Here is a 27,484-nt window from a genome sequence, read left to right as displayed (position 1 = left end):
AGACTTACTCTGCACAGAGTCCTAACTGAAGTGAGAGACAGTGTGCCAGGCTGGAAACCAGCTCAAGCCCAGCCAAGCTCTGACACGCACACGTCTGCCAATTCCTTCAGCAGCACCCTTTTTCCTAGTCCCAGGCCTCGGCTAAGCCGATGGGACTCCATTCATTGCCCATGCCGGCGGATCCCTTTGCAGGAGAGGAGCCGTGAGCAGGGTCAGTGGTGGGCATTCCCTAATGGTCTCCTATCCGCCTTAATTTGTAAGAGCCGATGGGCTCTCAGCACGAGCGCAATGGCTGGAGGAACAGGCTACCTGGAGTTATGTGCCACTGGGAGGAGTGAAGAGGGTTCAGTTGCCTGCTGCTTTACTTTCTCTCTCGGACATGGAAGAAAGCAGGCGACGTGGTCCTGCGTCACGGAGCCCAGTGGGTTGCCAGGATGAACTAGACAAACAGCCACGTAGAGCCCGCGGGGAGCAAGGCGTGCGTTTCACCCGACCGAATACAGAGGCGCCACGCGATGTCAACCCGGGTTATTTCTCCCTGGAATGAACGTTGGTATTTCTGACAAAGCTGCCACTATTCATTCAGTGCAGCACGGCTGCTCCCTCCTGCGACATCACCTCCGAAGACCGAGACATTACCCTCTGTCTGGGACAAAGCGATGTCCCGGTACGTAGAAAATGAAGATCAGTATATGCTTTTATTCAGAACACAGGGGGAGTGAACTCTGGGCAAGAGGCCAATGCCGTCTGTGCTTAGCACAGGGACCTGAAAGTCTGAGCTGGTTTCCAAATCCTGCCTCTGACTCACTGTGGGTTCTTGGACAAATCTCCAAACCATCCTGTCACTCAGTTTCAACATCTGTTAAATAGGTCTAAAACCCACTTACCTACAGACCCAGACCGCTGGGAGGCTGAACACTACCACTGGAGACTCTCATATGCTATTTTAAGGGCCTAAGATGTTGCAATAATTTCCTACTGACCTTAAGATTGTTAATTAGTCCCCTTCAAGGGCTCACTCAGCCCTTATAAGTGGCTCTTTGTTGCTGCTCCTGTCCACGCCCTGGTCCTTCTTTGAAAATCAAATATGGCTAACTCCATACAAGGCTATTTAGAGAGACTCTGAAATCCACCAAGGGGATGTCAAATAGGGTCAGGCTGGTTTTGTCTTTGCCAGCCTGAACTGTAGCCAGTGGTGGCTCTTCCCTACATCTGTGACCTGCGACTAACAAAGGTCTGCCTGTCTGCAGAGTCACCAGTGTGGGTGGGGCCCGTTTTACCCCCAATGAGGGAGTCCCCAGCAGCGCAAAGAGCTATTTCATCTCCAGATGAAATACTTACAGTGAAAAAGGGAGATGATGCCAAGGTAAAGTCAGAGAGTTAAAAGGGAAAATCCCCTCCCCTTGTTCCTAACAGCTGAAACAGGCTGGAAAACGAGGGTGAGGGGAAGCCTGCAGAAAATTTTGACTTTTTGTGGAAAAAATGAAACTCGAGAAGCAAAAACATTTTAGTTTTCAGCTGAAATTTTTCAATTTTCGGGTTTTCCGACACTTTCCACAAAAATTTCTGTTTTGTCAAAATGCCAAAATTTCCTTCCAAAAAAGATTTTTGTTGGAAATTTGTCAAGCAGGCTCAGTAACAGCACTTGAGGCTGATGAAGCCAGAATAAGTTTGCCATCTAATCAACTTCTTGGCCAGCACAGCAGGGAAAGTAAATCAGATGAAGGCTAAGAACAATATAACCAGAGTCATCCATTTTACTTTCTGTGTACCGTGAATTTCACTGCACTGTTCACAGCATAGTTCAGGGAGGGAAATAGCAATAAATAAACTCAAACACACCAGTTTTCAGAGACATTAAAGACGGACAATATTTCTATCAATTATATTAACAACGATTTCTTGGAACGCTCTGATCACCACAATATTTCACGAGGATTCCTACAGCTGGCTCTGCGGCAGAACCAGCTCAGGATGAACTGTGGAAGGGCAGGGCATGCAAAGGTGACACAGAAAGGTATTCAGGTAGCCAGAACATAATTTGGAATTTGGCCAGGATACCAGGTCTAACCTCTGTAGTCCCAGAATATTCAGTGACCATCAGGAGTGAGGAGCCCGATTTTGCATCTTCTCTAAAAGGTGGTCCCTCCAGCAGCACAGCATCTGCTAAATCAAGCCCCGGCATTGGTTCAGAAATGACTTAAAGAGAAGGGCATCAACTATGAAGAAGTTACCCACACCATTTCTGGGCTCCCATCCAAGTACAGTGTTGCTTTGCTTGAGTGATCGGTTAGGGCTAAAACACGGCTGGTAGGTACAGCGGCCCAAAAAGGCATGATAACTTACCTTTTAGCCAGGTGCCTCATGACAGGCCCAAGGCCGCACGTAGCTATATCCATTAGAACTAGCCAAACCACCTCATGAATTGTCAACCCCGTACCCCCGTGTCCTTTTCCAGAATACAATGCACAGGGCCTGCTCCATTTCAAAATATTCTATTGCAAGCAGACATTTCCTGCCAGCCACCGACAGCTTAAGTTTGAAAATGGAGAGTTCAGTAAGTTACAATCTACTGTCAAATCAATGCATTTAGGCCGCTGACTGGCATGCTTGATACCACCATAATATCACGTTTATTCTTTTGTTTTTGCTTTGGACTCCTTTCTTAGCGAGTCCTCTTGTTTGCCTAGGTGAGCAATGGCTGCTTGTTTCAAAATGCTTTTGGAAACCAGTCCGTCTGTTCCAATCCTATTCTACTGTTGGAATGGCAAAAAAAAAAAAAAAAAAAGAATAAATGAGCCTAGATTCCTTCTAAATGAAGGAAAGGCCACGATAGAAAAACTAGTACAAAATACATTGGAAACACATATTGTGGTCATTCCTGCAAATCACAACACGCCAAACTCACCCCTCACATAATTCACTGAAGTCAATAGGTTTACATCAAGGATGAACCTAGCCCAATGGGCACAATTCAGCTGGACCCCCCGGTGGTGTAAGTTGCTGGCAAAGGGGCGTAGGTAGCAGAGTTGTGTACCTAGCGCCAATGCTACAGTCTGTGGGTCTGACTGTAACTTGCAGAATTTTTTAAGCCACCACTTAGCTCTTGTATGGCACTGTCTGTCAATTGCAAAATGTCCACAAAAGGAGTGGAAGTGTCTTTATCCCCATTTTACAGATGGGAAAACTGAGGCACAGAGAGCAGAAGTGATTTGCCCAAGTCACACAGCAGGCCAGAGCCAGGTATAGAACCCAGGTCCCTTGACTCCAAACCCACTAGACCACACTGCCTCGTTAGTAGTGCTATTCAATGACTTCAAGGGAGTTCCCCCTGGTTTGCCCCAATGTAAGTGAGAGCACAAGCACGTATGTCGGACACATCAATTTAACATACCACATGGATCCAATTCAGCCCTGGCCGCAGGGGGTGCGATTCCCTGTGAAGTCAGCGGGAGTTACACCTGCTTATGCCAGGACTGAATTGGGTGCCAGGAGCACCAGAGATGGCATGGGAAAGCCTGCTTTACTTTGTGTGTAAGCGTCACTCCTTTTGCACATCCACTGAAGGCTAAATGGGCACACAGCACTCTTACTTGGCCACTTTCTCCTGCTTTCTGACCAACTCGTAGGTGACACAGAACTTAGATCATCAGGTCCCTATTGACTTTGGCCCAGAAATTTCCACACCCATTTACTCCAGGCTGTATTTAGCCCTATGAGCAGAGCACCAATGGAGAAGAGGCAATACAAACACCGGTTTCAGAGTAGCAGCCGTGTTAGTCTGTATTCACAAAAAGAAAAGGAGGACTTGTGGCACCTTAGAGACTAACCAATTTATTTGGGCAAATAAATGTGTTAGTCTCGAAGGTGCCACAAGTCCTCCTTTTCTTTTTAATAAAATACACTAAGACTTTCTACCACAGAAACACCATATCTGTTGTCTATTCTATTTCCAGCCTCTCTGTCTCACCCCGGGCAACTTGATTAGCTGCCCTGTGCCTCAGTTTCCCCATCTGTGACATGGAGGAGATACTGATCGTCTCCACAGTGGGGCTCACCAAAAGTCATTACAGCTGATGGAGACCGTTGCATGGCAAATGCAGGACAGCAGAAGGAGCAGCAGCCGCCGCCCAAGAGCTGGCTGTGACAGACAAGCCTGGCCCAACTGAGCAGAGGAGAAACCCAGTCCAGACCGATTGAGCTGGAGGGAGCAGGCTCAGCCCTGTTGGGGTACTTGCGAGGAGGGACCCAGCCCGAGCTAGATGGATCAGAGCCCAGCTGGGCCAGAAGGAGACCAGCCAAGTGTCCCACATTTTCCATCGACAGAGACCATGGGACCTCCCACCATGGCAGCTGACAGCAGAGACCAATATGAGCTAATCCACCCTCTCGAAATAAAGCATCTCAGAGGAAACCAATAACTCCATCCACATCCACCCACTCCACAGGCCTCTCCCGAGGGGCCCAGCACATGTGCTTGCAGTGAAGCGGCTGTCAGGCAGCAGCGCCCTGCTAGGCGATGCCCCGACGGGCAGCAGAGCTGGGTGCCTACTGCACACTCGGGACCCGTGCCCCCTGGTGCAGACAAAACCAGGAAGGGTCAATCAGGAACCAGAAATTGCGCTCTCTGCCGGGTACTACAGCCTCAGGACGATCTAATGGAGCCTAACAAAGGGGGGCCAGAGTCGGGGGACTCCCCTCCATACCTGCTCAGTCACTGCATCTGAGATGCCCCAGACTTTCAGCAGCTGCGGGAACCTGCATAAAAATGGGGCAGACTGGCATGTACATACCAAGCTGACAGGCAGGTGATGGGGTAAAGCCACCATCTTGTCTGTTGTCTTGGGTTTTGTTTAAAAACAACTACCCGGGACTTTGAACCTCGGCACAAACTTTAACTAACTAAGCCTGAATAGCCAGGGGTAAGACAGTACCACCCGTACCAATGTAGAAGTTGAGGCACGGAGCTGGGATGTGACCATCCCCAAGGTCACACAGCAATTCCCCAGCAGAGCTGCGAAGGGACCCCGACTCCTCTGAGTCCCAGACCACTCTCCTCAAGCACCTTCTGTAGCTCAGCAGGTTCGTGCGACCGCCCCAGAGCCAGAGCGGTGCTCCAGCTCGACCCAGCTGGGGAATAACTAGCCCACAAGCTCCAATTCAGCAACGTATTCCAGTGTAGACGGGAGACATCGGAGGGCAGAGCTGCCACGGGCGTGAAGCACACGCGACCGCGCTCAGGGCAGACATCCCAGGAGCGAGGCGAACGCAAAAAGCTGGTTTCCAGTGGCAGCAGCAGAAGCCGGCTGAGTCGCCAGACCACACACGAATGGCAAACAGGTCCTCCCTCACCACCGCTCGGCATCGACTCTGAGCCACGTTCCTCGAGCCCCCTTTGCCAAGAACCTCCCCGAAGGGGACTTGGCCACAGCCCTTTGGTGCCACGCTAGTGCCCGGTGGAAGGACGAAACCCGCCCTGGGGCTGGGTCAATGGAGCGGGTGCGACTCATGGGGCTGCTGGACGTGTTCGCGTGCGCTGGAGTGCTGCAATGTGCGATTCGATGTGGGGGCAGCAGGGAGGGACAGGCCCAAGCGTCACAAGGCCTGAAGTCTACCCCTCTCGGACCCTGCAGCGCAAGTTGGTTAGGCCCAAGTTTTCAAGAGCAGCCTCTAATTTTTGGGTGCCCCATATGACATGCCCTGGGCCTTACCTTCAGGGGTGTTGTGCACCAGGCTGCCTCATGAGGGGCACGAACCTGAGGCCACTCTTCAATGTTTGGGCCGTCGCACCTCTGGCCCTCCGCTGCTCCTCAGTAAAATGGGGACAGCATCCACCCGCCTCCACGGGCTGCCGTGAGGGTCAAACGCCTGGAGGGAGTTCTGCGACCCGTGGACTGATGGTGTTGTAACCACTGCCTGTATTAGGGGTGGGCAGCTGCCTCTGGCTCCAGCGTGCTGGGGTGTCCAAACCCCCCAGGGTCCTTGGAGCAACCCACGGAGATCACTCTAATTCCTTGCGTCGGCCATTTGAGGGGCTCCCTTCCCCCTCCTACAACAAAGACTAAATATTTCAGCATCCTCCTTAATCTACCTACCTCCCAGGGAAAGAGGGGAAATCCATTAATGTATGTAAAGTTCCTTGAGAGCCTTGGATGGAAGCCATGAGGGAACTGCAAAATCATCTTCTTTCATGTCTTTCTCAGGCCATGGAACAGGCAGACCACATTTTTGGTGCCACTCTTTATTTATGCAGAGTGTCAAGTTCGATGCCCACTAGGAATCAAAGAAATTAACACGGGGGGCAGGGGAGAAGGAGAACCCAAACCAAACCAATTTGGCCTCTTTAAACTACCTCTTTGTCTGGGGCAGGATTGTTTCTTATTGTTTGTATCACAGTAACGCACCAATCCGTACAGCCCTGCACGTATAACAAATTTGTATCTGCATACGATCTGCAAAAATGATCCTTGGATATAAAATGGATATCCATGGATTTGCAGGGTGCTACCAATCAGGTCAGGTCAGGGTCACTGTTTGTTTGTCAAACACCTGGCACAAGGGGTAAAATGTTCAGAACTGCCTGAGTCACATAAGTGCCTAAATGCCAGTCGGCTCCTAAACCACTTAGGTAAACTTTTCCAAAGTGCCTCTGGTCTCTGCCCCATGAAGCTTATGATCCAATCTAAAAGTCAAAAGGCAAGTGCCAAACAAGAGGGGAGGAGGGAGGGTGAGAAACAGCAGATCTCACAGTTTCATATGCTAGTTATTGCACAAGTGCATCTGTAGATTCCAAGGCTAGCAGGGACCATTGTGATCATCTGGTCGGAGCTCCTGTGTAACACAGGCCAGAGACCTGCCCCACAAGAATTCCTAGACTGTATGTTTTAGCAAAACGTCCCATCTTGATTTAAAAATTGCCAGTGATGGAGAATCCTGCACGACCCTTTGTAAATTATCCCAAGGGTTAATACCCTATTAAAAATTTAGGTCTTATTTCCAGTCTGAATGTGTCTAGCTTCAACTTCCAGCCATTGGAGTGTATTATAGACTGAAGAGCCCATTATGAAATATTTGTTCCCTAGGTGGGTACTTACAGATTGCCATCAAGTCACCCCTTAATCTTCTCTTTGTTGAACTCAGTAGATTGAGCTCCTTGAGTCTATACGGCATGTTTTGTCATGTGAAAGTCCTAATCATTTCAAAGCGTTTTTATAATACATACATTCTAATGCCTTACTCAGTCTGCTTTTTAATCGCTCAAGCACTGGGGAAACTCATTGCACTTGCGACCTAAGCCCGATGTGAAACCCCCTCGATGCAGAGGTGACTAGCTGGAATTTTAATCCCTAGCACTACAAAAAAAGGAGGATGAAAATAATAGAAGTCGGAAAAATACTTACAATATTTTCTCTCGATGAAACAAGCTAGGACAATATGAAGCCATGTCACAGTTGACACGACTATATCCGCATTGCCTTGGGCTGATTTCAGAGAGTCCCTTATTGTTTTAAAGGTCAGAGATTTCACTTCAAGACAACTGAGAAACTGCTAGGCAGAAATGGCCTGTATAGAGCCACACTGATTTGAGTAGCCTGGATGAAATCAGGCCGCAGTGCACAGGGAGAGAGCTCAGCAGGCCTGGATTAGCCCTCTGGGAACACGTTTAGGCATATGGAACACTCATACACAGCCTTTTATGAAACTGAAAGCATCTGGACTGTATCACACGCCGCTGTGGAGCTGAAATTTCAGCATAAAAACTGGTATTCGCCCCTGAAGCTATTCAGAGGTCTCACTGTCCCTCCGTGCACCAAGATTGGGTGCTTTAAGCTGGCTTGTGAGTTGTCGTGTTTCTATGGAACATCTGACATGGCACCAACCATTAGAAAACCTTGCACATTCGAACCCTTCATATTTGGACTAGGTCACTTTTGAAAAAAATAAAAATAAAAATGTAAGAGTCAGAAGCATAAATCACTGCTTGTGATTGCTATTATCCGGCATTATAAACCTAAGGGAACATGGAGAATGAAGTCGTGCTTTCAAGTGGGTTACTGTACCACCTACGAAGACACGATTCCTGTCATGGCACAAGGCATTGCACGCAAATAGTGATGTGCATGTGCACCACTGCCCTCTGTTGGTCGCAATCAGAATTACTCACGTGCACGTATGAGGCCTAACACTGCGGGGCTCACTAGAGCTGGGCAGGGAAGATTCTCCCACCCCACCAAAACTTCCGAGATATTGAAAAAATTTCTCGGCCCAAATCGAGACCAAAAGCTGAAATTTCAATGAAGCAGCATCTTCCAATTAGCTCTAGAGCATCTTCCTAGCTAAACCTGAATAGTGATTTCCCTTGGGATCCAGAGGTTGAGGCCTGTGTTTTTTGAGACAGGATAATGAGCTTTAAACCCTACAGCCATGTTGTGCAGCATGGTGATAGATACAAAGACTTAGGGGAACAAAGTCCTGGACCTGGTGTCTACTTTTACAATGGCATTTTTCCACCCACTCTGCACTGGTGTGAATGACGAGGTCCGGTGCAAAGCAATGCTGAATTGGACTCTGTATCTTCAGCACGCTGAAAGGTTCGTGTCCACGGACTTCATTGGATTTGCATGGCAGGATGGAGGACTCCTCCCAGCACTAAGAGACAGGGGTAAACACAATCCCATTACCATAGCACCGTACAGCTGTCTTTTTTAAACACACCAGGGAAAAGGAAATTTGTTCTTTTCTCCCCTTTGTATTTGAAAATGTGCACAATTTATAACCGCAACAATGGCCTATGTACTGGGTATTTCTTAACCAAGGATGGCAAATACCCCAGTGTCTAGAAACAGCTTGCCAGACCCTCAGCATACGATGGGCAAATGAACCGGCACCACTCCATTACAGCGGTGCTGGATCTGCCCCTGTAACTATTGATAGAGCAAATCCACATTTTTCTTTTGAAACAACTTTGAAATTCAGGGTAAAATCTTGGCCCTGTTGAAATCAATGGCCAAACTCCTGTGGACTTGAAAGGCCAGAATTTCACCTAGGGAGTTTAATTTTATATCCAGTTCTCCGCTTTCCAGCCCCTCCCTTCACTGCTCAACTGACAGTAGAGGGAAGGGGTTCCTGCCTGGCTGTCTGGGTCAGATGTAGCGGAGCAGCTCCAGGGACCAGACAGGCAGGATTCTACTTAGGTAAGTGACATTCCTCTCCCAGCCTCCTGCCCAAGGTAGACAAAGTGGGGGCAGCAGATACAGGGGAGGGCAGATTAGCATGGACCGCAGCCATCATGAGCCTGCTGTGTGTGCAAAGAGGGGACAGCAAGGGAGGGCAGCGGACTGAGCAGAAGCTTCTGAGAAGTCACAGAGAGCGGTGGGAGTTGAAGGGACTTTATCCGGTCAAGACAGGGTCTCCCCTAGGACCCAGCTCCTTTGTCCCCCTGTAGCTACGGCCCCTGTTACACCCACACTTTAATGACTGTCTGAAGTCCTCCAGCTAGTGACTAAGCGCTAGAAACAGCCTCCCCATCTACTGTGATTGTTTAAAAGGAGGCAGAAAAGTTCCCTGTTCACTCAAAGGTCTGTTAATATAATTACCTGATTGTTCAGTCTGAGCCCAGTCTCACAACATGGGCCAAGAAAGTAAGTTAAATGTCTACAAATAAAAGTAAATGAAAAATGAAATCAAGCCACGCAGGGCTTTGGCACAGCGCCCACCCTGTGTTTAATTTGCCAGGGTCTCAAAGCTCTGATCCTTCAGCGCTGGATCTAAAGCTAACAAACAGGGGGAAAGAGGTCAGAAGTCAATGTACCATGGCTTCCTTCAGAACAGCTTCCGGAGTGGATACAAATATTTGACTTTTCTCTCCCTTCTAAGTTTTAATGCACACGCCACTAAACCTCTGGGTTTGTTATTGGAAGCAGCAGCTTGCATTTTCATTGACTTAATCTCAACATGATTTCTCCAAGGGTCTGCGTGTTTGCTTTCCCTGGTCGTTCCGGAGAGCAGTAGCCAGTCCTCGGCTGAGCATACTGGAAAGCTCCCCGGACTGAGAATGCAGGGAAGCCATCTCCAGGGGCGCTCCGATTTCACAGAGCTGTCAAGTAGTACGTACCCTGTCAGGACCAGTTCCAGGGGCTCCCAGACGGCGTAGTACCACTGCACCGCTTGGTTCTTTCACTTTTGGCTGCTGGGGGTGGGCAGGGAAAACATTTTCCACCCCAGCCAGCGGCAAAGCAGCTCAGACTGCTCCTGTACCCAGCTACCTCCCCAGGCAAAAACAAGCTTATTTATCAATAGACATAGATCACATACAAATACACAGTGCCAGATCCAGTATGATATAATACCCTCGCTAGAACTAGTTACACGGCACCTCTGTAATATACCAGGTGCATCCCTACCCCACAGTGCAGACCCCACCCACACTCCTGGAAAACACACCTGCCACTGAGCCTTTGTCTGCAATGGGTCATCAATAATGACAACAAAAATGATTAGGGATCTGGAACACATGACTTATGAGGAGAGGCTGACGGAGCTGGGATTGTTTAGCCTGCAGAAGAGAAGAATGAGGAGGGATTTGATAGCTGCTTTCAACTACCTGAAAGGGGGTTCCAAAGAGAATGGCTCTAGACTGTTCTCAATGGTAGTAGATGACAGAACGAGGAGTAATGGTCTCAAGTTGCAGTGGGGGAGGTTTAGATTGGATATTAGGAAAAACTTTTTCACTAAGAGGGTGGTGAAACACTGGAATGCGTTACCTAGGGAGGTGGTGGAATCTCCTTCCTTAGAGTAGCAGCCGTGTTAGTCTGTATTCGCAAAAAGAAAAGGAGGACTTGTGGCACCTTAGAGACTAACCAATTTATTAGAGCATAAGCTTTCGTGAGCTACAGCTCACTTCCTCAGATGCATATCGTGGAAACTGCAGCAGGCTTTATATATACACAGAGAATATGAAACAATACCTATTCCCACCCCACTGTCCTGCTGGTAATAGCTTATCTAAAGTGATTTCCAGCACAAATCCAGGTTTTCTCACCCTCCACCCCCCCACACAAATTCACTCTCCTGCTGGTGATAGCCCATCCAAAGTGACAACTCTTTACACAATGTGCATGACAATCAAGCTGGGCTATTTCCTGCATAAATCCAGGTTCTCACATCCCTACTACACATACCTCTCACATACCTACTACAGGACAGGCCTAACAAAGAAAATAACAGAACGCCACTAGCCGTCACCTTCAGCCCCCAACTAAAACCCCTCCAACGCATTATTAAGGATCTACAACCTATCCTAAAGGATGACCCAACACTCTCACAAATCTTGGGAGACAGGCCAGTCCTTGCCTACAGACAGCCCCGCAACCTGAAGCAAATACTCACCAACAACCACATACCACACAACAGAACCACTAACCCAGGAACTTATCCTTGCAACAAAGCCCGTTGCCAACTGTGCCCACATATCTATTCAGGGGACACCATCACAGGGCCTAATAACATCAGCCACACTATCAGAGGCTCGTTCACCTGCACATCCACCAATGTGATATATGCCATCATGTGCCAGCAATGCCCCTCTGCCATGTACATTGGTCAAACTGGACAGTCTCTACGTAAAAGAATAAATGGACACAAATCAGATGTCAAGAATTGTAACATTCATAAACCAGTCGGAGAACACTTCAATCTCTCTGGTCACGCGATCACAGACATGAAGGTCGCTATCTTAAAACAAAAAAACTTCAAATCCAGACTCCAGCGAGAAACTGCTGAATTGGAATTCATTTGCAAATTGGATACTATTAATTTAGGCTTAAATAGAGACTTGGAGTGGCTAAGTCATTATGCAAGGTAGCCTGTTTCCTCTTGTTTTTTCCTACCCCCCCCCCCCAGATGTTCTGGTTTAACTTGGATTTTAACTTGAAGAGTGGTCAGTTTGGATGAGCTATTACCAGCAGGAGAGTGAGTTTGTGTGTGTATGGGGGTGGGGGGATGTGAGAACCTGGATTTATGCAGGAAATAGCCCAGCTTGATTGTCATGCACATTGTGTAAAGAGTTGTCACTTTGGATGGGCTATCACCAGCAGGAGAGTGAATTTGTGTGGGGGGGTGGAGGGTGAGAAAACCTGGATTTGTGCTGGAAATCACTTTAGATAAGCTATTACCAGCAGGACAGTGGGGTGGGAATAGGTATTGTTTCATATTCTCTGTGTATATATAAAGCCTGCTGCAGTTTCCACGATATGCATCTGAGGAAGTGAGCTGTAGCTCACGAAAGCTTATGCTCTAATAAATTGGTTAGTCTCTAAGGTGCCACAAGTCCTCCTTTTCCTTCCTTAGAGGTTTTTAAGGTCAGGCTTGACAAAGCCCTGGCTGGGATGATTTAACTGGGAATTGGTCCTGCTTCGAGCAGGGGGTTGGACTAGATGACCTTCAGGGGTCCCTTCCAACCCTGATATTCTATGATTCTATGAATACCCTTACGGTGCTAGGAAAAAATCAAAATAGCCCCATTCCCGCACCAGGGAAGTTGAGTGCTGTTCCCTTAAGGAGTCTAATAGAATTCATCCACAGCTTCACTTGGCATATTACAGCCTCTCCTCTCCACCTATGGAGGCTCAGACTGTGTCTAGCAGTCTGAGCAGAGGTGAACCCATCCTCTGATCTCAGCTGCTCCATGCCATCAGTGGGCTGCCTGCTTGCTACATTAAGTATGATATGCTGTTACTCCAGCATAAGGTACTAGGGAAGAGTCCCTGCTAAGAGATCAAGGGCCTATAATGAATAATATTTATAATGAAAAAGTATGCCACCAGCATTGTCTGTAAACCACACTCACAGGATATCAAAACCACACATCAGCACCCGCTAAATCAGAAACCACAGTTTAAATCCTCACTTACAACCGGGTTTCCTTTTCCACCCCACAGCATCTGAGGTTCTCCATATACCCTGGCTCCCATAGGATTTTACTTTTACAACAATAATTTCATCTAGGGGGGCATAGGCAGAAGGGGTTTGTTGGAACTAACAACAGAGTACAACTGTCTCATAGAGGGGGGTGAGTTATAAAACAGGCTGGCCCCTGACCTGAACAGAGCAAGCAATTTTGCTTGTGGTGGGGAGGGGAGAGGCATTCATTAAGCTATTAATTACCTTAAATCAAATGAGTGTTCCCTCCCCCTTTTTAATGTGCTGAACCTGTCAAAGGGCCAACAGCACAAGACACACGGCACAATGGGTTTGTTTTGTTTGAAACGCCTTACGCTGCTGAAGCAGACCCAGCGCTGCCTTCCAAAAGCCGGCGATGGGATTACAGGCCTCAGGCATGACTCACTCTCCTGCCACTGCCAGAGGAGTAGCTCTGGATCGAGGAAGTCCTAGGAAGACTTAAATTAGAGAGTGGGAAAAGAAGAGGGAAAAAACCCTCCTCAGACTGACATGTAGGTTCTGCTCTCAACCAGATAATAAGAGGCCTTGGGAGGAATTCAGCATATACTATTAAAGGGAGAACAGTGTCTATGGTTTGATATATGTGATTATATAATTAACATACACACAGTCTAAAATTTATACATACCATATGTACATGCGCACCCCCCCCCCCACACACACACACTTCCCTGGAATAATTTTTTCTTTGATGGGAGAGTACAATTTCAGTGTCACCAACATTTTCTAACCAGCTCTAATGTTGCTTTGCCTGTGTGTGTCCTTAGTCCACATCTACACCCCAGGGACTACTGTAGCATCGCTGCAGAGACACAGCCATGCAGGCATAACCCCACAGGGTAGACCAGTACACACACACCCTTGTGGGTACGCAGAGCTCTTCCAGGGGGTACATCAACTCATCTGGAGATTTGCCTGGTTTTATAACATGCTCCATAAAAAGCACTAGCGAAGTCAGGACAAACTAAAATTTCATATAATGACTTGTTTATACTGCTCTATAAAGTACAATATCTATATTTCAATTGATTTATCTTATAATTATATAGTAAAAATGAGGAAGTGAGTGATTTTTCAGTAAGAGTGTGCTGGAACACGTTTATATTTTTAGGTCTGATTTTGTAAGTAAGTCGTTTCGAACGGAGAGTAACTTGGGGTACGCAACCCAAATCAGATCTCCTGAAAGGGGTGCAGGAGTCTGGGAAGATGGAGAGCTACTGGTGTGGACGCAGCCCATAATAATAAAAGGGGGTTTTCCACTGCGGTAGGGACAGCACCTCCCCAGGCGAGAGTAGCTAGGTCAATGTAAGCATCCTTCTGTTGACCTTGCTTAGATGCATCAACTAGGGGAGTTAGTTTACACACCCCTCAGTGGCCTCTCTCTGCCTTCTCCCTCGCAGAGCTCTTCCTTCGGGTCGATGGCAACAGACTGGGGCGTGCTGCTTTGGAGTCCATGAGCACCACTCCAAAACTACGGGGTCACTGCAGCGCAAATCAAGTTGCACGCTACCCCAAGTGCCCGCTACCCCAACCAACCCAACTACGTCCCCTGTGTAGAAGTGCCATTGATGTCACAGTCAGAACTACTTCTGGGCTTAAATTAAGCGGGCACGTAAGAGTTTGCAGGAGTGGGGCCTTAGCTTGTGAGCTCTTTGGGGCAGGGTCCATGTTTTGCTGATTTGTCTGTTCAGTGAAGCACTTCGCATCGTGCTGGACACGATACTGAATGACAATCACGTGGGAGCGAAGGCCAACTCTAAGGAACCTAGAGCCTGGCTTGAGAATATTTCCCAACCCCGACCCAGGTATGCATTTGGCTGACAGTACAGGATCGGATGCCCTCCAGGTCAGTGTCCAGTCAAACCACTAATCCTGAGAGAAGAAATCTAAAGCTGGGGCCAACACTGCCAATAATTCAAACTGCTGCAAAAAAAAACCAGAGGCACAATAGTGAGAGTTAAGGAGGTCATGTTAGCAGGGCTTAATTTGCTCCCGAGCTTGCCCCTCTGGGCTTGGCCGTTCGTAGCCTTGGCCCCTCTGGGCTTGCTGCGTCAGTTATGAAAGTAAAAAAAATTCCTTGAGCCCCTCCCCCTCTCTCATTACAAATTAAGCCCTGCACGTTAGCCTGGTTACTGAGACTTCCTGCTCTGTGTTTGTTTAAGGGAAGCCCCCACGTTTCCGGTCTCTCTGGTCACTGTGTATTTAGGCAGCTTTTTTATTTTTAATCTTGATAATGTATAATACAGTCTTAAAGAGTTTGTCAAATAGGGATGAAGTTTAGCCGGGAGACGGGGATAGTCTTTTCTCTGGAGCTGTTCTTATGGGTAAACATTGCGTTTGTTGTGCTTAGGTAATCTGAAAAAGAAAACACATGTGATGTGTCTGATAGATCAGGAGAAGCCAGCCTGGTACACACCCACCTGCTATAATCACAAGGGCTGTTGCTTTACAAAGCTGTATGGCTCCATTGATTAGAATATTCAGGAGCCATTCCTATGGTGCAATTATTAGAGACAGTATCAAGTTGAAATCCCACCTATATTAAAATAAAAATGGACCCTAACCCACTTTGGACTCAACACCTGCACCGAGCCCGGCCAATTTTTGTGATCTTGCTTAGAACTAGTGTGGGGAAAAAATGTCCTCACCAAAAAAAAAAGAAAAAAGAGGATTAAAAATGAACATTTTCCTTTTTTGTCAAAAATTTTCTTTGAAAACAAAAAAAATTTTAGGTGAAAATGGAAATTTTGGGATAAAAATTTCTGTTTTTGTTGAAAAGCCATTTTCCTTTGGGAAAAACGTTTGGAACGGCATTTTTCAACCAGCTCTAGTTTTACATTTTCTCTCACCTGTTTGCTGTGTGAAAGACCCAAGAAACTGAGCCCCCGAGAGTAACCACTAAACTATGCTCCCTCCTCAAACAGACGCTCTCTTGAATGTGCAGACCTTAGGTAAGAGAGGCCGAGTGGAGGTGGTGCTTTGGGGGGTGAAGAGGCCAAAGGGGGCCCCAAGGCCTTGCGGCAAGGCAACAGGCAGGGCGATGGTTTGAGCACTGGGGCTCACAAAAGACTAATCCGGCTTTGCGGTGCTGAGCACCCACGATCTTTTTCGGTGACTGTGTGAGCCCCGGAGCACCCACGGAGTCGGCGACTAGGCTGTCCCAAGGGAATTCTCGGATCACTCCCCTTGTCAAACTCCGCACTTCTCTTCCGCCAATGGCGAATTCGAGCCTGCAGCCTCAAAGTCATGTCAGGTTCTTGAAGAGGGGACAGCAGGCTGGGGAAGGATAGCAATCGAACAGCCCTGATTACGCAGCCTCTGACAGTCAACGGTGCCTATTCTTCATCACCCAGGGGCAAATCTGCAGCTCGGTACACAGTCTAAGCGTGCTGCGGCTGTTTAATGGGGTGAGGGAAGAAGGGAGACACCTCGTCAACCTCCCAAGCTCCTCGAGCAATTCCACAGCCTGCCAGGCTCTCGCGGACAGCCCATCACCAAGCCCTACCCGCGGCCATGCACTGCTGACCGGGAAGCCACTGCCAAGCTGAGCACGGGAGACAGACTTGCATGTCAAGTGTGTGCAAATGCGAGCAGGCACTTTCCAACCCATAGAGACCACCCGAGGTCACGCTGCCTGTCAATAGCCAGGTCAGGGGAAAGAATGCAGATACCTAGGGCTTGATTCTCCACTGCCCTTCTCTGTGTGGTCATTTATACCAGCACAAAGACAGATATTTACATAGGTATGTGTTTATAGACACCCCCCCCACATTCAGATAAGTCATGCATACACATATATACAGTATATAGATACACTTACATATGCAATATACAAACATTATTTAGACAAACATTATTAATTATTATTATTAAATAAAAAGTCTACATTTGGGGCCCAAGCCAATTTGAGAGGGTCCCTTTAAAACAAACAGGAATGGATCTCAAATCCAAGTTTCAAAGAGCCAGCCAGACTTTTAGTGTGTTTTTCCGCTCTCTCATTCTGCCGACTCCCCCACGAGGGGAAGAATTTATAAAATATCTGGTAATTCCATTTCAAGAACAAAGACAGCTCGAGCGGCAGCTGGACATAGTTCTGCATTCAATAAAATGTCTTGCTTTTTAGCTCGAGAAGTGGAAGCCGTATTTTAAGCTACGATTATGGCTCAGAAACCATCTGGGGCTCTGAAAATCGTGCAAAATCTCGATTTTTAAAGGACTCGTTTTAAACTTCTGCCTCCCTTTCAGTTGTGACTGTTGGCGAAAGGAACCTTGGGCAGTAGCAAACCCAGTAAATCCTTAAGCCACTACAGAGATAAGAGAAAGCTGGGGGGTAACAGCGGAGACAAAGGGGACATTTTTGTCAAGATATTCTGCATCATTTTTTAAAACTAGCTTCAAACACTGTTTAAAATAAACACCCTGGACCTTGAAACTAAATGACTGAGATTCTTGTTGCACTGTGCACACACCAACTTGTTATTGCAGGGTTGCACAAGAACCCGGGGTTGTAAACACTGGCTTCTTTCTGTAGGGCTGCTGAGTGTACTGCCCTGCACACAATGGTTTGTTATTGTAGGGTTGCTCAAGAATACTAAGCTGTACACACCTATTTATTATTGTAGGGTTGACGACAGGTTTTATCTTCTGAGAGCCCTGACGTATTTATTTTTATTTTAAAAAACGTCCTACATATGTAAAGTTTTAGATAGATTTTGCAAACAAATAAGAACAAAAATAAACTAAGGGAGAGAAGTTTTTAACCTCTTGTCTCCCCCTGCCCCCACCTGGGCACTCTCCCTGAAGGAAAATATTCTTGTGCAGTGGACAAATAAAGATTGGAGACCTGAGCCCAGCTATTTGTAAGAAACTGGTCAGAGCTGAGCCTGCAGACTTTAGACCTCCCCACCTTTGCTCCCCACTAAAGTATGCTAGTAAAGCATGTTACCAGCATGGGCTGAAGATAGTCCAGTCATTTTGACTCAGAGAAGGCACCCAGGACAAGGGAAAGGGGAGAAGCAGTCGCAGGTAGAAAGAAAGACCCATTTGAGTGGCCATGTGCTGCTCCCACCGGAGCAGTTTACTCAACGCAATACTCTCAGTCTGGAATAAAAACCCAGAGTCTCAAATTCATCCCTATCAAAAAGTAGGGGGAGCCGCTGAGACTAATGCAGTCTAGACAGGCCTTCAGCAGCCTAACTGCTGGCCAGGCTGCACTGAAAGCACCAGCCGCACCCAGCAAGTGGTGGGGTGGATGGATGGAAAGGGCCACGCTACTGCTCCATGTAGCTCTTCACCATCCCACTCTCGGAGACACAGCAGGGGAAGGGGACAAGGAGGAGGCCTGGAGAAGGCTCCTAGCCCATATGTCAACTGGGTTTGACCCATCCTTCACTCAGTGATCGCTGGGTGCAACTTGCATTGACTTCAATAAAAGTCACCTGTACTTACGTGAGGACGGAATTTGCTCTTTTTCTAGGCAGCTGGTTTAAAACCAGCCCAGCCGGGTAATAAAACAAAATAAATACCTAGCTTTTCTCATTCCTAGATCTCAAAGCGCTTTACAAAGCAGGTCAATATCGCCATCTCCATTATACAGATGTGGAAACCGAGGCACAGAGTGACGATGTGACTAGCCCAAGGTCACCGAGCAAGCCAATTTGCTCTGCTGCTGCCCATGCTGTCCCTGATCTGTGGGTAACCAGAGGAGGTCAGAGTCTGGGGCTGTCCATCTGAGCAGCGATAAGTTCTCTGCAGAGAAGCCGAACCTGACAGAGAAGCATTGCAAGATGAAACAGTGAAAGGCTTAGACTTCTAGTGACTCTAGGAATGTGCAGCCAGCTGCTTTCCGGCTGGTAAACCAGAGTCGTTATAAAACCGGTTTTGAAGCCTGGACAGAAGGGAATTCTGTAACACAGTTTAGGGAGTCAAGTGCTGGAAACCAAACCCTGAGGAAAGCCTGAAATTCATGCAGGCCTATGCACTGCTCTGGTAGTAGATACCCAGGACACAGAGCATTCATGCAGACCGCCCCGACTCCATCCCCACTCACAGCGGCAATGAAACAAGGCTTCGGAAAAATGTGACTTCACACAGGGTAACTCGAGATCCTCCGGACAACAGGCAGGGCGTCTGGTCTGGGGATTTTGCAATCCCTACTCCCACATGACAGGGGAACTGACCCCCTGCTTTCCGGCACACTGAGGGGCCGGAGGCTCTCAGCTGGCCTGCAGGCCATTCGCTTTCCAGGAAGGCCTCGTTCCTAGAGCTACACAATGGCTCTACAGCCAGAGGGGACGGGATTCATGTGCGCCTAGCACTCAGAGGCGGCAAGAAGAGGTGCCCTTCCCATATTTCCCTGCTCCCACAACAGAAACGTTTCTCTCCCCACTTCTGTTCGGCCTGCTGTACATTTCGGGGGTGGGGGGGGCAAATATTCGGGGTCGCCCGCGAGTGATCCCACCTATGACCATCTCTGCACGCAGCTGCCCCTGTGCCCGAGTCCCCAGGGTGCTGCTCACACCTTGCCAGACTCGCTCTCTTGGAAGACGGCTAAGCAGTCCCCTTTCCGCTGGATGCCTGCCCAACGGAGGCTCTGTCCCCTGGGCGCGGGGGAGGCTGGGAATCTGGTCCAGGATTTGGGTCTAGCTGGCTGCAGGCAGGCCTGCAGCTGGCTCCCCAGGGAGTAGTGAAGGGAGGGGGAGGGGGGGAGAGTTAATTACATTAAATATCTGACAGCTGGAAAATCTGAGCCACCATTGTTCTCAGCCCCCCAGCCCCTGCCTTCCCCTCTCCAAGTCTGTCGGCTGACGAGCAGCAGGGATAAGAGAGTAGGAGTTGGGCTGGAATCACTGACTCCCCTCCCAGCACAGAGGGAAACCTCATTGGAGGTTCCAGGCTCCCCACCGCGCCCCTCTCGGGCTGGCTCCGCATCTGAAGGGTCAAAGGCTCTCGCTGCTTCTGGGCAGCGGCTTGCTCCCATTTCGCCTCCTCAGAACAGCTGTGCTGTGTCTCTGCACGGGGCACTAAACTCGCTGCTGTTGTTACGGGGTGAAAATACTCCTCCGAGGCCACAAGGCTGCTGTCCCTTCTGAGCCGCCGTGCGGGTGGGCAGCAGCACAGCCGGATGCGTCCCACAGCTCCAGCCTGGAGAACGTTACCTCCCCCACCATTCCCAGCCCTACTAGCCCAGGAGGCTAGAGCCCCGAGGGCCAGTAGCCAGCCTGTGAGCCAACATCCAGAGGGAACCTTAGGGCCTTTGCAGGGACCTGGCCTGCCCCTCTCCACAATGTGACAGATGAGGGCCTTTGCCTCAGTCCGGCTTCGGTAAGTCAAAATTCACAGGCAGGTTGTGAGGAAAGAAGGCAAAAGTTTTCAGCCAGAATCACCAACTCTCAGTTGCTAGCAATGGGCAGCGCCTGGACACAACAACCCACCTACCCCTGCCTCCTCAGTCTCACTCCCCTTCCAGCTAACGAGCCCTTCCAACACGCCACTAGACCCCAGGCTACTTCCCAGTAGCAAAGCCCTCAATCAAATCCACCACTGAACGCACCCTGAGCCGCCCCCCTCTACCACTGATCTCGGGCCACCCCCCTCATCCCAGAAGATGGGAAAATGCCTGAGAACACGACTCAAGTAGGGGCAGATCACCCAGAGGGAAAGGTATTTCCAGACATCCAAATTCACATCCCTAAGGGATGCTGTCAAGGTGCTATCGCCAGGACAAGGCTCCTGGTTACACTGCAGCAATCGGTCAAAGTTTAACTCCAAGGGGTTAGAAAGCGATTTTTATCTGAACCGTTTAAATAGTTCTCTGCTCGCTCCCGAGCACAGCCCTCACAGGACTGAAATGACAGCAGCATCTCTGGCCTTCCGGACAACACGTAAATAAATGAACCACAGAGATGGTTTTCAAAGTGGATGCTCCTACGCAGCTTAAGATCCAGACCTGACCTGCCTTCCTAATAAAAGTCTTGTCTCTGGTTCATGGGGGGCAGGGAAGAGGCTTTCAGCTCCTGAACGTATTTGAGTGCATCACTCACCAATAAAGAGCTATTAAGTGCCTTCATCATCATCTCGCAGCTCACCCAAACTTGAATTTCCCCAGCCACAGACGGTGGCAGGTGGTGGTTGGAAAGTGGCCCTTGCTGATGATTTCCCCAATTACATTCCCTTCTCCTGGTGGAAGCAGGCAGACTGGATCGTTTTGCAACTGAAACTAAGAATAACCCCGCTCAAACCACGCTGACGGAGTAAGACAAGCACAACCACAAACACGTGCACACGCCACAATGGCCTGGAACGCAGAAATGACATGACGTGCACAATAACCGTAAGTGGCTTGAAACTTCCTCATTACTCAGCTCTTAAAAAACAGGTGGGGAGCGCTCTCCCAGCTACATACACAAGAGGGAACAAATGTTAACTATGGTATTCTATTCCCTGAGCTGCGTTAAAGTCACAGATAATACTGGGCCACACACAATGCAGAGGAAACCTCAATGTTTGAAAAAGTATCTTTAAAAAAGTTTGACAGCACCTATAAGTGTAAACACACACAGAGAGTTCAGTAAAATTTCTCACCATCTCCTCTGTTGCATCTCACACGATGTACATGAGCCAGCCTGATCGAGATTAAGTGCTTTAATACGAGGCACATTCTGCATGGCACCTTCCCTTGGTACCCATTGTTCCCCAATGCCAGCAGGCACATCCCCATTAAAAAACCACCCTCTAAGAAGAGAGTCAGAGCCTCTCCAAGCCCTTAGAGTGGCCTCTCTCAGAAACGCCTCCGTGACTTTTCCCACTATTCACATTCCTTCACCCAGCTGGGAAACATGCAATTATTTATATTAATTTATGTTCAGGAAAAAGGCTTAAATCCTGCTGAAGTCTGCGTGGTTAGGGTATGATGTAATTCAGGCAATGGAAATTCTCCTGTACAAGGGACATGTAGATTGTCAAATTCCAGCAGCAGTTGGCTTGGCTGCGAGTAATCCAGGGGCTTACATAGCCAGTTTATATCTGCTTCCCCCTTTGTATGTATATCCCTTCCTTTCTTACAGAGCCTAAACAGACATTTAACCATGGTGGAGTCTCATTGCATCTCTGCACAGAGGTAAACGATCAACTGAACCTGCAGGGACAGGTGCCGACCCTATTTATCTCCTCAGCTCATCAAGAGAATATGCCCAGCCGCTCAACTCCATGCTGAATCTTTGTCTTCCGTTTGTGCCCCCACGGCAGCAGGTGGTTAATGCTATCAAGAGCCTGGCTGGCAGGTAGCTATTGAGCTCACCTGTTAATAACCTCCGGTTTGCACTGATCACCATTCAGAGCTCTGCAAAGTGTACCGTTTGGTTTCCAAGAAACTCCAGCCTCCCTGAAGAACATCCCCCTCCAGCTTGTGCAGACATCACCTTTTCCAGCCCTCGATCTCAAAACACTGTACCAAGCAGAGCAAGTACCATTATCCCCATATTGCATGTGTGGAAACAGAGGCACAGAGAGCTGAAGGCGCTGAAGAGCAGAGGCCTGCATTTTTAAACGTATTTAGGCATTGCTGAGCTCAGCCAGTGGGATTTGGGCTTCTAAAGGAGACTTGGGCTCCTAAATCAGTTACGTATGGCAACGCTGAGCTCAGCAATGGCTAATTACCTTTAAAATCTGGGCCAAATTGACTTGCCCAAGGTGTCACAGTGCATCAGGGTCAATCAGCATTCAGTTCTCTTGACTCCCACTCCTATGCCCTATCTGTTGGGCCAAAATCCCTCCTGATTTACAGCAGGGGTGGGGAAGGGGGTAGGGGTAGTGCTCTGGGCTTTTTCGGGGTAGGGAAAGGAGAGCTAGAGGAGGAAGAGCTTGCAAATTCTGTAGCTGTGTGAACTGGTTCCCCCAACGTTCAGAGAATCCATCAGCCTCAACCCCAGCTTTGAAAGCAAAATGTTTTGCATGGCTCTTATCTCAGCCCATCTCTGCAAAGCCCCTGTAATGCAGCCAGGAGTTTTGGCCTACAGTCTCCCTTAATTAAGCAATGGGAATTAAGTAATGAAATGTTAAGAGGCTCTCTCACATTTGCAGAATGCTAGTACTTGGAAAGGGCTGGCTGAATCATTAAGTCATCAGCTCTCTGCAAGTATAGGATCATCAGGATATAAACTAGGAGCTTGACATGTAAACAGCTTTGTAATTAATTTCTGCTGCCCCACCTCTCCCACTTTCTCCCCCGCAGGTCTGGACAAGAAGGAGGCAGCTGTAAAATGAAGAATTTAACTTAGCTTTTAATTCAACGCTGAGGAGATGCAACAGAACAATCAGATCTAGTGGTATTACATACCAGAAGGTAGGTGTGTGGTGTGGATCTGTTTTTCATCAATGCAGCCTTGGAGGATTTACATGAACCTAAAGCTTTAGGTTCCCTTTTAACAGAGAGAAAACAGAATCCATCGGAGATATTATTCCTCTTCCCACTCCTTTTGTGTTGAATTCATTGGCCACTGAACCTTCTGCATGAACTTCCTATGGTCAAAGAAGCCTACAGATAAGGGGTAATGTTTCAGCACCATATGCAGGGAATTACACACATAATTCTGGCTAACACTAATGGGAACAACAGATCTGCTGCACATGGTGCTGAAACCGTATTTGGAAGCGCAATAAACATCAGAATGACTAATTCACACACGCTATTCAGGATCAACAAATGTAGACTATATAACCTCTAGAAAGAGTGAAGCATGGTACGCCTGCATAGCAACACAGCACAGTCTTCAACAGATACATTCAGAATTTAACAGACGATGATGTCCTTCCCTATGGTTTTTTTTAAGCCACCCCTAAAACAATTCTCCATTCAATTTTACAGGGGGATTCAAAAAAATCCTGATCACCTTTCTGCGTTTTTCAATTACTTTCCATTGGGTTTCTCTATCTTGGGCACTGAGAAACACTGAGGGATATGATAACTTGTAGTTTTCTTTTTATTCAACAGCAGCAAAAAGGAACTGTTCTGTCAAGCAAAGACAGTGTCCCAGGTTCTCTATAAGAGACACGATGCAATCTGGTCCCTTGCACAAGGTGCCACAAATACTCCTGTTCCCTTGCACAAGGAGCTTCTAGTCAAATTAGCCATATTATTACTCTCTCTCTGATGGGGCAAATCATCAGGCTAGAGCAGCGGCGGGCAACCTACAGCCTGCATGTGGCCCATCAGGGTAATCCAATTGTGGGTGACGAGACATTTTGCTGATGTTGACCTTCTGCAGGCATGGCCCTCTGCAGCTCCCATTGGCCAGAAACGGCAAACCGCGGCCACCAGGAGCTGCGGGGGGCCGTGCCTATGGACGGTCAACGTCAACAAAATGTCTCGTGGCTCACAATCAGATTACTCTGATGGGCTGCATGCGGCCCACAGGTTGCCCACCACTGGCCTAGAGCAACAGCTGAACTTGGATGTTAGGCATCATGTCATATTCTTGTCTGCAAAGGCTGGTAGTGATAAGTATTCGAAAATACCTAGCTTGTCTCTTGACATAACACGCACTAGAAGAGTTCAGGATTAGTGCTAACATTCATTCAAAACATCCATATCTATTCACTGCGAGCCTCGTGTGTGATGCGGTACTGATCTCATGTCCCACTCCTGTTCCCACCAAAGTCCATGGCAGAACTCCCATTGACTTCAATAGCAGCACGATCAGGCCCATGGTGTGGTACAATAGAATCACAGAATATCAGGGTTGGAAGGGACCTCAGGAGGTCATCTAGTCCAACCCCCTGCGCAAAGCAGGGCCAATCCCCAACTAAATCATCCCAGCCAGGGCTTTGTCAAGCCTGACCTTAAAAATATCTAAGGAAGGCGATTCCACCACCTCCCTAGGTAACCCATTCCAGTGTTTCACCGCCCTCCTAGTGAAAAAGTTTTTCCTAATATCCAACCTAAATCTCCCCCACTGCAACTTGAGACCATTACTCCTTGTTCTGTCATCAGCTACCACTGAGAAGAGTCTAGATCCATCCTCTTTGGAACCCCCTTTCAGGTAGTTGAAAGCAGCTATCAAATCCCCCCTCATTCTTCTCTTCCGCAGACTAAACAAGCCCAGTTCCCTCAGCCTCTCCTCATAAGCCATGTGTTCCAGTCCCCTAATCATTTTTGTTGCCCTCCGCTGGACACTTTCCAATTTTTCCACATCCTTCTTGTAGTGTGGGGCCCAAAACTGGACACAGTACTCCAGATGAGGCCTCACCAGTGTTGAATAGAGGGGAACGATCACGTCCCTCGATCTGCTGGCAATGCCCCTACGTATACATCCGAAAATGCCATTGGCCTTCTTGACAACAAGGGCACACTGTTGACTCATATCCAGCTTCTCATCCACTGTAACCCCTAGGTTCTTTTCTGCAGAACTGCTGCCGAGCCATTCGGTCCCTAGTCTGTAGCGGTGCATTGGATTCTTCCGTCCTAAGTGCAGGACTCTGGACTTGTCCTTGTTGAACCTCATCAGATATCTTTTGGCCCAATCCTCTAATTTGTCTAGGTCCCTCTGTATCCTATCCCTACCCTCCAGCGTATTTACCACTCCTCCCAGTTTAGTGTCATCTGCAAACTTGCTGAGGGTGCAATCCACACCATCCTCCAGATCATTTATGAAGCTATTGAACAAAACCAGCCCCAGGACCGACCCTTGGAGCACTCCACTTGACACCGGCTGCCAATTAGACATGGAGCCATTGATCACTACCCGTTGAGCCCGACAATCTAGCCAACTTTCTATCCACCTTATAGTCCATTCATCCAGCCCATACTTCTTAATAATAATTGCTCGCCTGGTTGGATACAGAACATTAGCAGTTGACTTTTTTGGTTCTTTCCCAGACCTCCAGAAGGAAGAGAATGCTGAGGGTTTACCGCCCCCTGAAAGCCATCTGCAAAGATAGCACAGCAGGAATTGTGACCATTTATGTCAGAAGTGAGGCCAGGTCCACTGGAGAGGCTGATTATTTTCCTAGCAAGCATCGGCAGTTCAATACATTCTACATTAGTTAAAAACTGGAATGAATCTCGCCCTCCTGTTTAGTGGGACAGGCTAGATATGGATGCCAATGAAACCCAGAAAATATTACACACACGTAATTCAGCTTTTCCTTTTACCTGTAACATCTATAGTACTTCTGAGATCTTACTGCCATCTTGAATTATGGGACCCAGAAACAAGGCTACAGAGGAAACCCTAAAGATCAAACACATCATTTGGCATGAACATGCCAAAGCAAGAAAAAAAACATAGGGAGCTTGCTCCTCTTGTACAAGGGAAAAATAATGAACGGTAACATCCTAAGGGAAAGTGAGAGCCCTAAACTAAGATGGGAATAAATTTAAAAATAATTGTTTCTATCCTTCTACGTAATTGTATCTGTAATTGTACCAACTGATGCCTTACTAACATAAAATCACATGGATGGTCCACATGTTGACCTAAATTCTTTCGTCTCCCCCCCCCCCCCCCCACACACACACCCCGCCAAGGACAGGTAAAAGATTTTATATCATTATGGGAAAGCTATAGCAAAGATTTTGCATTCGTTCCTGAAGGGGTGAGCATCATGGCCAGGATTCAGTCATGTGGAAGGGAGTTCCACAGTCATGGGACAGCCACTGAAAAGACTTCATCTCCAGTCCTACCTGTGTCATTGAGAATCTCATTGTTCTTGGGCAGTGCAGCAATCATGGAAGGATTTGTAGAGAAAGATGTGGGGTCTGGTGCTAGAGCCCAACCCAAGCACACCGAGAGCTCTGAAGACCAACACCTAGATCTTAAACTCGCTAGACTATGGACAACCACTGAGGCAATCAGAGAACTAGGGTGACAAGAGACCATATCTGACAAGCCAGCAACTTCTTGTACTTGCTAGATATTATTTTATGTATCTGGTTTCATTCCCAAGCACAGTGTGTTGTTACAATCAAGCCTGGAAGCCAAGAATGCCCAGAGCACGGAGACCTGGCTTATGTTGGACAGGATGGAGTATGGACCTCGAGCCATTCTGAGATGGTGCAGCCTAACGCTGCCCCATCTCAACCGGCGCAACCTAACGGACACCAAACCCCATATGGGTTACCAAAGGTGTAGGTCAAAGACAAGCGTAGCCCGTGGTATCTTGTTTTTAAGAAGTCTGAATTATGGAGACTGGACAGGAAGGCTACCTGATAATGAGTGAATGTACTTGGGCAAGATGCTTACAGCAGAGGGGTTATGTGCTCTTACCTGGGATAAAGGAAAGGATCTGGAGACACTGGGCGGCTCGTAAAGGAGCCTCTTCCAGGCACTCATTACCGCCAGTGGGGATACAGAAGCCATAGGCCCGTATTCATAGCCCGTTGAACAGCATGGTGCTGTAGATACTCTCCTACTTTCCCAAGCAACACGTATCGCATGCCCTAATCAGATTCTTCTTAGAGACTGAGGCCCTAAGCCAATGCATAAAAACAGGCAATCCTCAACCTTTCGGTGGGAAGGGGAATAAA

The 27,484-nt window shown here is 48.1% G+C and overlaps 1 protein-coding gene across 3 annotated transcripts in view; it reads right to left on the bottom strand.

Moving 5' to 3' along the window:
- Window positions 1–27,484, bottom strand: part of P3H2 (prolyl 3-hydroxylase 2) — a 124,075-nt gene that overhangs the window by 57,353 nt on the left and 39,238 nt on the right. Inside the window, exon 1 of one of the 3 annotated variants that reach the window (XM_084639141.1) lies at window positions 21,544–21,564. The exons of the other annotated variants lie outside the window; for them this stretch is intronic. Within the exon in view, the coding sequence (XP_084495267.1) occupies window positions 21,544–21,546 (3 nt within the window). The 5' untranslated portion in view covers window positions 21,547–21,564. Of the gene's footprint in view, window positions 1–21,543; window positions 21,565–27,484 lie in introns of those variants that run through there. 3 annotated transcript variants of the gene reach the window in all.

Source organism: Lepidochelys olivacea (assembly GCF_965140295.1).
Source record: "Lepidochelys olivacea isolate rLepOli2 genome assembly, chromosome: 9".
Classification (NCBI taxonomy): domain Eukaryota; kingdom Metazoa; phylum Chordata; order Testudines; family Cheloniidae; genus Lepidochelys; species Lepidochelys olivacea.
This window is presented reverse-complemented; position numbering and strand designations above follow the sequence as displayed.